We start from the raw sequence: 11,577 nt of genomic DNA on the forward strand, positions 1-11,577 counted from the left end.
AATAAACCGCATGTGTACAGAGTCAGTCAATGTCAAGTCAATGAAATGAAATGCTCTTTCACTCTATTGAAAGGAGGACGTAGGCCACTTTATGCAGCATGGAAAAAAAACGGCTTTGAGATTTGATGTTTTACATCTATATAGTATAATGTAGGAAAGAGTTATAACTGTTTCTTTCTTTTATATGCTGGTCCACATCGGAGTAATCATAAAGAAATGAGGGCCCACTTAGTAAAATCATTCCTCACTCTTTCATTAGTAACTACTCATATTTTTGTGTACCGTTTTGTAGTGTTACCTCTTCTTTTTTCCTTTATTCTATACACTCATATTTTGTGTCTCACGATTGTCTGATAATCTGTTCTGACCCTTAATAAACAGCTTATAGGTTGTAATTAATGGCTTTATCAATAGTTAAAGCAACATTATGTAACTTTCTGGGGCTAGCTAGGCTGGTGGCTCGGGTCAGTATTCGATGACCTGGGGATGAGGGGATGAGGATTTCTCCAGAATTGCTTTAAAACTTACATAGCGTTGCTTTAATAAATTATTGATAAAATGTTTTAGACAGCCATTTAATGAACACATTTGGGGATTGTGCAGTGATATTTTTGTTAAAAATATGAAAGAGTTCATGAGTGTTTATAGGCTTTACTTTTTCTCAATAGTGTCTCTTGTTCCTGGTTGGATCTTTGGTTAATGGCCTTTTTCAACTCAAAGTCATTTGTCTTGAAACCATGTGTTGGATAAATATACTGCACAGAGTTCAATCAACTCATTAAAGAAGTCTTTAAAAGAAACAGCATCAGCACATTTAGCAGACTTCCCAGAATTCAGTTAAAACTCCCCTCAGATCCTTCATTTAAAAAAACATATGTGATGGGAACTTGCTGTGGGTTTGAGCCGTCATGTCAAAATGTCAAAGGAATTCAAATGTGTTTGTAATATTTGTGACGGTAATAAAATATCATATCAGTCACCTTGAATTTTGTTTTCACAAAACACGACTTAAAGAAGACTTTGACCTAGTTATTCAACATTAACATTAACTAAACATTTTTAAGTTGAAACAGCCCAAAACTATTGACAGTATAGAACATTGGCTTGTTCTAAGTTTGGTTTTTGTAACATCTGTTTTACTCTTATTGGAATTTGTACAAACATGGGCATGCCAGTGCAAAAAAACAAAAACAAAAAAAAAGAAAAAAGAAAAAAAAAGACGAAAACCCCCCAGTAAATGTCCTTTTCTAGAAAGAAGCAAAGGGATTTTTTTCCACAAATTAACAACCCAAATATTGTTCTTATTCATGACTTGTTACTAATGTAGAGAGCATACTTATTAGCTGACTCATTAATTATTAATACAAGCATCAGTTACAACTTTTAACAGAAAGTGGTATCATTTGCTTACGTAGATTTTTTGTGCTGTCATGTTTCAAACCAGTTTCCTTGAGCATTTATTATATCAAATCAAAACAGGCCATCAACTGAACTCAAATAAAGTGTTTTGATTTGAACTAAGTGGGGGAATATGGCCTCTCTCACAGACAGCAGGGCTTACTGATAATTCAAGCTGCAGCATCCCGTCTTGAAATCCATAATGTCTCAGGATAAAGGGATATTTCAAACAAAAATGGATAAGGAGATTGTCCCAGTGGCAAACAGAGAAGGCAGCCCTCAGGAGGAAGATTATGGTGGAGAAGACGACTCAGATCTCAGTGATGAACGCCCTGAGTCCATCTCAAGCAGTCTGGCCACACTTCCTGATCTGTGTTTGATTCAGGTGTTCAGCTTTCTTCCTTACCGTGATCGCAGGAGTGCAAACCTGGTTTGCCATCACTGGCACCATGTCATGCGCTCCCCCTCTCTCTGGCGCTACCACTTCTTCTTCTTCAATGGTTGGCATCCCAGATCCAGGTCTGAATGCTCTGCTGTGGCCTATGCCCGCTCTCTGGGAGTCTACCTGGAGAGGCTTGAGGTGCGTGTGTGGCCTCCTGCCAGGGCAATTGTAGCCCAGCGACTGCAGGTGACCATCAGCAGGCTGTTTTCTGAGCTCACCAGGTAAAGGAGTGTGTTTTTTCTGAATGCCAAACAGACAATTCAACACCTCAACTGATCCCTGAACTGAACATGATTTTGTCTCCACAGAGTACAGGCCCCACTGCGGTCTCTTACGCTCACAGGGCTGGAGTTGGACCGGACCTGCTGGGTCCCGCGTCTCAGAAACTCTTTAATAGACTGCCTGATTCGCTTCCTCCACAGACGAGCCTCAAAACTCACCTCTGTTAGTCTGAACGGGATGCAAAACAGCATGAGTCAGGTGAGTGCAACACCAGTTTAAAGATAATGTATCAGCAGATATGTCACTGCCTCAGGTGGCAATCAAAAGATAAGCCAAAGCTCATTAACTGAGGTCTAAAGGAGTGGAGGTGTTCAGTATATCATTGAATGAATCGTTTTTGCAGTGGACATAACTGACAGCTCATTTATTATTTACAGAATTTTACATTCTAGACAAAAGCTTTCCTAAAGACGGCAGAATTTACAGAAACTGTCAAGATGTTTAAGTGTATGTTTATTTCAGGATCCCTGGTAGAAACACATGTGCCTCAAGTCTTCCTGGGGTCCCGAACAATACACAATACAATACAGACAATAGAAAATACAAACCGTTTAGAATCTGAAAACAATCAAACAAGCTATGTAGACAGACATATGAGAGAATTAAGGATGAGGTCATGGTAGAGTGCAAGCAGCCCAGTAGATAGATTCAGAATAAACAGGGGAAAAGAGGCATTTTGCAGATTTTACAGTGTTATTTCACTAAACTGATTTGTCTGTTAAGAAAAGCTCAATGCTGTCCTGAAATCCTTTATAATAAACACCATCCCACTGTGAGAATAATTGTATACAGTCAGTTTTCTATTTTCAATTATTATTTGAGTTGGGTCACTTTAAAATGGAAGGAGAAAGGTAATACACTATAAAATCTGACAATGTGACTTTTTTTTTAAATCGAGGAAACTGATTACCTCAAAATGACCAAGTAAATAAGACTAATAATTTTAAGCTATTAATAGTTTTTAGATCAGACAACTTAAATTTAAACTTAATAGTGTGCCTCACTTCAACTTTTTAAATTCACAGGGGACTATTGTGCAAATGTGATGTTTACTGTGAAATTTTAATCATATATGATCAAACTTGTATTCAGTACCAACTACACTGATTGCAGTTAGTTGATCTGTTTCTGATTCCTGTTCGTCGTACTTCTAGGGCCTGCACCTGCTCTATGCCCTTTCACATTCTCAGGGGCACCACGACCCTCCCTGCTACATCTCGTCTTTGGACTTGAGGGGGTTCTTTTCCAACACTGAGTATGTCTCCCTGAACTCCAACCTGCCCCACGTCCTGCTCCAACTGCAAGGCCTCACCAACCTGAGCATGAGTTACTCCTATCTGTCAAGCCTGCTGCTGACTGCTCTCCAGGACAGACACAGAGGAAAGAGGTGGCGAGATGGGAAGACTTTGCAAACATTTTCACTGCACTGCGCTGTGAATGAGCCCCATCATCAAGTAAGCAAGAAATAAAGGGATTACTGGATTAGCCCCAATAAAACTACTTAACTGTTTACGTACATGGCTGAAGTGTGATGGCACTTAAGGCCTTCATTGAAAAACCAGAGATGAAGGACACACACACAAACCTGCATGGCCCATACAGTGTAAAATCATTCTGCCAGCTTATCCACTAAGATCTTCCTCTTGGCAAGATAATAGTGTAGTTGTTGTAAGATCAGTGTAAAGGCCCTGGGTGTGAGCACATGCTGAGCTAGTGAAGAAGAGAAGAAAAAATAAAATCCCATTGGTGAAAATGAAACCCCCTTGGGTTTCCTTCATTCATTTCTGTCTCTGCTTCATCTTCTTTCTCAAGCTGGTGAGCAGTGACTCATGGGCAACTTTGGCATCAAGCTGCCCCAACCTGAACGTCGGGTTTACAGTGAACCGAGCCATCACCCCATCCTGCTTTATGAGGATTCTTCTGCCTGAGATTCCCCTGACAGAATTCAGCATGTCAACTTACTTCTTCTTCAACCCAAACTGGAGCGCCAGGCCTCTCCTCTGTGACATGCTGCCGCAGTACAGGCGCTGTCTTCAGGTCAGGGTGCTGAGCAATGCAGCGTCACAAAGTGAAATGTCGTCAAACTGAATGTTCAAACACATTATGTGTAATATTTTAAGCAATTTTGGTGTGGTTTGCTGAGGTTTGAGGTAGTTCTCTATGAAGATTATTCACAAGGAGCTCTGTGGGTGATCATGACGAGTAGCCATCTCATTACGTCTGAGAAGAGATGCTGATCTTTGATTTTTAGACATGCTAGCGGCATGGCTCAGGTGTTGTGCAGGTGGCTGGAGATGATTTAGGGTTAGAATTAACCATCACTCAGGCGTTAGCACCTGATCTATGCACGTGTGTAGAAGTGATCAGGCAGCTGGCACAGATTGGATACTGACAGGTTGCAATGTCAGTCGGCCTGTCTGTCTACTACTTTGGTCCAGACTGAAATATCTCAACAACTGATGAGGACTGCCATGAAATTTCAGACATCCATGGTCCCCAGGTGCCCTTTTGACTTTTCCCCCTATGCCCTCAGCAAGTTGCCTTTAAAAAAAAAAAAGATTAAATTAAATTTAGATTAAATGTCTCAATGACTACGCGATTTGGTGATCCTCTAGTGCCACCAGCTGATCAAAGTCTCCAATTATCCTGCAAAACAACCTCTGGATGCCTTGAAAATGTTCCTTTGGCGCCACTATGATGGTCAAATTTGTGTGTTTGAGAAAAATGTGTCAACAAATATTCTGGATGGATTACCATGAAATTTGCTACACAAAACTCAAAATTTCATGTTGCCCAATACTTACATTTAAGACTAGATATTCTCAATACCAATTTCAATCCCACCAGCTTCAGATGTACTTTCTATGTAACCATTTGTAGCAATTTACATTTTATTGGCCATGTTTGAGTGGATTTGATGCGACGTAAAAAATGAAAACTTGCCCGTCTCTCTCATTGCCTATAGAAGCCTGAGGACGATTGTTTGATTTTTTTAATGCTGCTGAACTGTGGATTTCTTTGTTAAGGACTCGGGTCGGATTTTCTGTGACAATCCAAAGGATGCTAGCACAGTCAGTGTGAGCATGCTAGCTTGTGACATTAGCATTTTATAGAGCTGTCAACACCATGTCATTGAGATGCAGCTACATTTTTTTGTCAAACATTTTTTGGTCTATCTACCGCCAAATCTCTCAGTAATCAGCACACCAATGACCACCGTTTTGGGTGTTTGGACAGTGTGTTTACTGTTGCCTTATGGATGTATTGGATTAACTGGATCCAACAACAACATTGTTATCTGTTTTTTAAATAGACAGGCAAATTAAGTTTTATGTATATTTTGAAATGTCTATACAGTACAATCCGAGGTAGTTATATTGTTTTTTGGAGGCATTTTGGTGAAGAACCAAATTAATTGCAGTCAGTTTAGTGCATTAAAACAATGTGAATGTCTGTTTGTAGCATCTGAACCTGGACCTGATCAACAGGAGGGAATCAATTGACGAAGAGCTGCTGGAGCTGGTTGAGATGTGTGAGTGCCTGGAGCGGCTGAGTATCCGGGCTTTCCTGGATATGAGCACCTTGGCGAGGCTGCTGCACATCAGACTGAGTCAAAGAAGCTCACTCAACAAGATCAAAGTGAGAAACAGGAGCTGAATCTGAACATGGAGCTACTGAGATGTATTTTCACACCATGATAACTAACGCTCGATGTCTTCCAGGTGACAATCTACTCAGTAAGTGACAACATTGCAGAGAAAGAAGAACAGCTGACGGAGATACTGTCTTCCCACCGGCATCTCCCTCATCAACTGGATTTTTTTGCCATGGTCAAATCTATGATATGATAATGGGTGATCATGAGCAAAGTTGACATACATAAAAAGAAAAAAATAAATAAAATGAAGCATTGAATCCATCTGTCTAACAAATTAATTAATCAAATGAACACAAATTGTTTGTTATACTTTGGAGTTCTAACAGTGACTGTCTCTGCTCCTGTCTATGTTTTTCTCAGGGAGGTGGGGGCTGTGTGGAAACCCTGACCTACTTTCATTATAAAGGGTGATGGGGGGGAGGCAGTGTGTGTGTGTGTTTGTGTGTGTGTGTGTGCTCTGGCATGGCGAGAGCACTATTTAAGGGAGCAGGGATTAAGCGGCGGCAGCAATATGCTAAACTCTTGATTGCACGGCTCGTGACACGCTACCAAGGGAGTTAGGTCTATTGTGTGGCTTTAATCTTATTCAGTTAATTTCTTCTAATTATAATTATGATCACAATATCCCTCTGAGTATACAAGCATTAGTCCCTCTGTTATTACATACTTGAACACACACTGTAAATACCTCTACACACTTAACATACAGTTGATTCCATTCTATTCCAGGCAATTCCAATGTAGCGTGATGCCGCAGCCTATGGCACTATCTGCTTGCCTTGCATGAGCAATATGCAGTGTATTTTAAGTACATATTTGGCGTACATGCAACTTGTTTTTGTTCGGTCTCTTAATTAACATTTTATTTATTGTTATGGGGTTTTATTGTATTTATTTCTTACATACATTCTTCTGTAATATTTTATTTTTTATGTTTCCAGCGATGCACAAATCAAGTGATGCAGTTCAAATTAAAGCAATTAAAGGTTTATTATTTGCACTTTGTAGGATGATACTTGTTAGAGCACCTTTTGGCAACACTTTCTAATAACCATCATCACTAAATGGTGAATTTGTAGGTAATTAAACTTTAGTTAATAGTTATTTCACTGTTTTAAGCAGTTGCTAAGGTTTATAAACATCAACTGCAACTTTATAATGGACCAAATTCACATGGCGGCCATTTTCCTCTGACATAACGCTCAGGATGGGAAGCTCAAATGTTGTACTCCTGTGATCCAGGTTGCAAGTCCAATATCAAATAGGCTCTGGCAAATTAATATAAATTCACAGCTCCCTGATTGATCAGTAAGCAAAAAGTCACGGGATAGTGAAAATGGGAGGGACAACGGCTTATATTTCAATGTAAAACAACCTTTTTTGAGCTTCTGTTTGACAACAGCTGGTGTTAGCATTCAACAGCCTTCTTGCTAGCTATAACTGTTTGAGAGTTTTACACGATACAGTAAGAAAAGCAGAAATTAATTCTAAAATATCAACTCACATCTCGGACACTTGAAGTGCAATGCACTGGATGTAGCCTAATCAAACAGTAATGTTAGCTAGGAAGTGGTTGAATGCTAACATTAGCTATTGTCTAATGGAAGCTAATGGGTTATCAAAAAATGTTGTTCTATGAGCGGCCATTTCCCTCATCTTCCCATCTTCCTGGTATGTTGAATCAGTCTGACAAACAACTGCTACCTGATTGACCAGCGACTGTAAAGATGGATAGTTTAATCTGGGGGGACATCGGACCATATTTCAAGGTAAAACAAACAGGTTTGATAACTGATTAGCTTCCATTAGAAAACAGTCTTGGAGACATCTGTCTAAACCTGGAAGTGAAATACGCAGGGTTAAATCAAATGGTGGCTTTAGCTAGGAATTTGTTGAATGCTAACATCAGCTAACGAGTTTTACCTTACCTACCAACTATGGCTGAATGTGCCTTGGGATTTTCACTATATATCATCTTTTCTTTTAAAAAATTTTAATAATTGGCAAGCTGTAAAATAATAACAATTTTTCTGTCACAAAAGGATTTATACTACTTTTTCCACATATGCAGTTGTACTCCACAAGACCTGTAAACACACTTACATGTGTGAAATTGGTGGAGTTACCCTTTAATAAATGGTTTATAACGCATTTCATTGTTAACAATGATGTAATAAGCTTTGTTGATTACATCTGTCTACCATAGAGAGAAGTATTTGATCTGTGATGGCACAATTTTCACATGTTCTTAATATGATGTAATATGAGTTCATATCGGTGTTCAATGTTGTGGAGCATGATAGTAGCTGACAGTCTCGCCACATCAATAAAGCAGCATCCTCCACGCTATTGGTCCGCAGACATCATGCACAGTCACGTGACATGAGTAACGGCATTAGACAGCGTGCTGAGCCAATGGCCTGCCCCATCACCTGACCGCTCTTTGAATATTGATGCTCCCTCAGCGCCTCTCTGTGTTGTTGTTGTCTGACATTGAGATTTTTTATAACCACCGACCACCGACATGTCCTCGCTGCTGAAGCCGTTCTCGGTGTGTGAGGGGCCGTGCGAGAGCTGCGGTGTCAGGCGAGGATGCCCGAGCTCGGCTCCGCATCATCAGCCTTCATCCCGGCGTCTGGCCGCCGCCGCTGCCGCCGCCGCGGGGCCGGGCTCTCTGCCGGCCCACCAGCGCTCGTACGCGGCGAGGAGAAACCTGGCGGCGGCTGCGATCGGAGGGAGGAAACTGACGCATCCTGGAAAGGCCATCCTTGCAGGTTGGTTTTGCATCGCAGTTATTCTTCTCTCAGGTTTCCCCCCTTCATGGTAGCCTACTGCTCCCTGCACAGCGCAGCCTAATCTCAATCTGTCGCCCATTAAAGGCAATCCATGCAGAACTGGGTCACCCAGTCAGCGGTGATGCTACAGCATCTGAATGATGCATTTGTGGGGTTTCTGCATTGATTTGCCATCTTATTTGATTCATTTGAATTCAAAGTAAAACATGTATAAAGATGCTTTTATGCTGCATTTTGACTGTACATTCATTTGCCCTCAGCTGATCTTTCCAGCTCAGCACAGACACTGCTGTTGATTCACATCACATCAGCATTTGATCAAACACAAAGATACACCGGGCATGACCCAGCATCAGCACCGCCCTGCAATTAGTCCGTCTCATCCGTATCATACTGAAATACAAGTAGTGGGAGCTCCTCCTGACAGAACATTCAAGAGCAATCCTGCACAGTGAGTCAACAAATCTCCACGGCTGTGTTTGTCTCACTCAGGTGGCATCGCAGGAGGAATCGAGATCTGCATCACCTTCCCCACAGAGTACGTCAAGACCCAGCTGCAGCTCGATGGGAGAGCCAACCCGCCGAGATACAGAGGGATCGGTAGGTCACTGGGACATGTGTGACTGCTGACTGACTGCAGGTTTGTGTGCTCATCTTCTGCTGGGTTACTCACTCCTGGATGCTGTGTGTGTGTGTGTGTGTGTGTGTGTGTGTACGCAGGTGACTGTGTGAAGTTGACTGTGCAGGATCACGGGCTCAGAGGGTTGTATCGAGGTCTCAGCTCCCTGCTCTATGGATCAATACCCAAGTCTGCAGTGAGGTGACGATGCACACATGAATATACAGTAGTTTCTATTTGACAGATTTGATGTACAAGTACACCTTTTGTCTTAAATAGAACAGCACACTTGCCTCTTGCAGGGTTTTAAATTGAAATGAGTTGAACACTTGACTGATGTCAAAGCAGTGACAGCATTTCTTTGTACTTAAGTTAAAGGCAGCCACATTTAGGGGGCTTCAACAACACTATTGAATAATCTGCAGATCACTTTCTCAAAGTCCAAGAGCTCAAGTGATCTCATCAAAGGTCTTGTTTTGTTCAACCGGCTGTCCGAAACCTCAAGATGTTTAATTTACTTTAATTTAATTTACAGAAACTGCAACCATCAACTATACTACTGCTAGTTACAGCCTCACTGGGGCACTACCAGTGAGTCACTGGTTTGCATGACACTTGAATCCATCACACAAATGTTCCCCTATTATCATTTATTTTTGAATGTATCACCTTCCCATCAGGTTTGGCACGTTCGAGATGCTCAGCAACCCAATGCGTGACCCCACGGGTCGGCTAGACAACACGCGGAGTCTCCTGTGCGGTTTAGGAGCAGGTATTGCGGAGGCCATTGTGGTCGTCTGCCCCATGGAGACGCTCAAGGTCAGCGGAGCTGGATGGTGTACTTTAGGAAGCTCTTCAAAAAAACATGTTTTTTCTGAATGAACAACAGACTGATGAAATCTTCCCTCGTCCTCCAGGTGAAGATGATCCACGACCAGTGTTCCCTCAGACCGCGCTACAGAGGCTTCTTTCACGGCGTCAGTGAGATTATCAGAGAACAGGGTAAGACAGCAGGATGGATCAGTGGTCACTTTGGCTCCTGGGTATGAGAGCTGAGTCTGTAACGACCAATATGCACATGGTGTGGTTTGTGCTCAAAGATAAAACACAATCTGTTGGACTCATTTAGGTGTGAGGGGGACGTATCAAGGTCTGACAGCGACCGTGCTGAAACAAGGAACCAATCAGGCCATCCGGTTCTATGTGATGAACTTATTGCGCAATTGGTACAAAGGTGAGAAAAGCTACTTACCGTAAAACAAAATCAAATGTCCCTGCCCCTTTTTTCCATCCGAGTGATGTATTTACTTTTGGATTTGGCCTCTAAGGTGACGACCCCAGAAAGGAAATGCACCCGATTGTCACAGCGATGTTTGGAGCGACGGCGGGAGCTGCCAGTGTCTTTGGAAATACTCCTTTAGATGTGGTGAAGACGAGGATGCAGGTAGGAATGACACCCTGTAGTGATTTAACTGCCAAAACATCAGGTTTTCCATTCTTAACAAGACACTTTTTTTCCTTTTTGTAGGGTCTGGAGGCCCACCGCTACAAAAACACAGTGGACTGTGCCTTTCAGATCTTGAAGCAAGAAGGACCCCAGGCGTAAGTTAACCCTGATCCTGCTCCTATAGGCGTTGAGATTGATTTTTCGATGTGATTCTCTCTTGAAACATTACGTCTCGCTGCAGAACAGTCAGTAGTTGGAACTTTAAATCCAATTCTTGACATCATGATTGCCTGTAACAATTTAGAAAACTGGGCTGTACGGGTGAAATCGACTGGATGGTGAAATGTGACGGATGTAAACGTGCATTGTGTTTATTCAAGTTAGGCTATTTCTTGAATTTTGGTGAGAATAGACCTGAAACGGGAATCGAATCGAACTGTACTGTATTTCCCCCACTACTCCTGATGCAAGCTGTTACAGCCATCCAACCTCATCTCATCTCGTCCTTCCTAGCTTCTACAAAGGAACAGTTCCAAGGCTCGGCCGTGTCTGCTTGGACGTGGCCATAGTCTTCGTCATCTACGAGGAGGTAGTCAAACTACTCAACAATGTGTGGAAGACCCAGTAGGCGGACGGGGACCGAGGTCCGGAAGGGAAGCACGGAGCAGTGCCTCATGCTACGCACAACTGAACACCTCTACTCAACTTCATACGAGCTCTCTGCATCGCCCTGAGCTGATGACATGTCATCTTTTACCAGTTTGTGCTCTGTTAGGTTGTATAAATGATTTGCAGGACGTATCCAGGGAGGGATGAGTTTATAGCATTTTTCTCTTCCTTCCCTCGAGTGGTCAGGCTGCAGAGTCATTCTTTTATTTTGAAGAGCAGCAAAAGGCTAAGTCAAATGTCCAGACTCAAGTTTCTTGAGTGTTCTAA

General features: G+C 42.1%; 2 protein-coding genes across 2 annotated transcripts; both read left to right on the forward strand.

The window, feature by feature from the left end:
• Window positions 1-1,633: 1,633 nt before the first annotated feature.
• LOC141007297 (F-box only protein 39-like) lies at window positions 1,634-5,970 on the forward strand. Its single transcript, XM_073479642.1, has 6 exons — window positions 1,634-2,061; window positions 2,149-2,320; window positions 3,277-3,576; window positions 3,935-4,159; window positions 5,585-5,761; window positions 5,845-5,970. Exons 1-6 carry the CDS (start codon window positions 1,634-1,636, stop codon window positions 5,968-5,970), a joined length of 1,428 nt encoding a protein of 475 aa, XP_073335743.1.
• Window positions 5,971-8,304: 2,334 nt separating this feature from the next.
• Window positions 8,305-11,269, forward strand: slc25a1a (solute carrier family 25 member 1a). Its single transcript, XM_073479991.1, has 9 exons — window positions 8,305-8,554; window positions 9,068-9,175; window positions 9,296-9,395; window positions 9,875-10,013; window positions 10,112-10,196; window positions 10,324-10,428; window positions 10,523-10,638; window positions 10,723-10,796; window positions 11,155-11,269. The coding sequence occupies exons 1-9, from the start codon at window positions 8,305-8,307 to the stop codon at window positions 11,267-11,269; spliced, it is 1,092 nt and encodes a 363-aa protein (XP_073336092.1).
• Window positions 11,270-11,577: the final 308 nt, after the last annotated feature.

Source organism: Pagrus major, chromosome 13 (assembly GCF_040436345.1).
Source record: "Pagrus major chromosome 13, Pma_NU_1.0".
NCBI lineage: Eukaryota > Metazoa > Chordata > Actinopteri > Spariformes > Sparidae > Pagrus > Pagrus major.

Coding starts and splice junctions, on each gene's coding strand:
- slc25a1a (XM_073479991.1), top strand. CDS start 8,305: ATGTCCTCGCTGCTGAAGCCGTTCTCGGTGTGTGAGGGGCCGTGCGAG. Junction 10,014..10,111: donor GCCCCATGGAGACGCTCAAG/GTCAGCGGAGCT, acceptor CTCGTCCTCCAG/GTGAAGATGATCCACGACCA. Junction 10,797..11,154: donor AAGCAAGAAGGACCCCAGGC/GTAAGTTAACCC, acceptor CGTCCTTCCTAG/CTTCTACAAAGGAACAGTTC.
- LOC141007297 (XM_073479642.1), top strand. CDS start 1,634: ATGGATAAGGAGATTGTCCCAGTGGCAAACAGAGAAGGCAGCCCTCAG. Junction 2,062..2,148: donor CTGTTTTCTGAGCTCACCAG/GTAAAGGAGTGT, acceptor TTGTCTCCACAG/AGTACAGGCCCCACTGCGGT. Junction 2,321..3,276: donor TGCAAAACAGCATGAGTCAG/GTGAGTGCAACA, acceptor TCGTACTTCTAG/GGCCTGCACCTGCTCTATGC.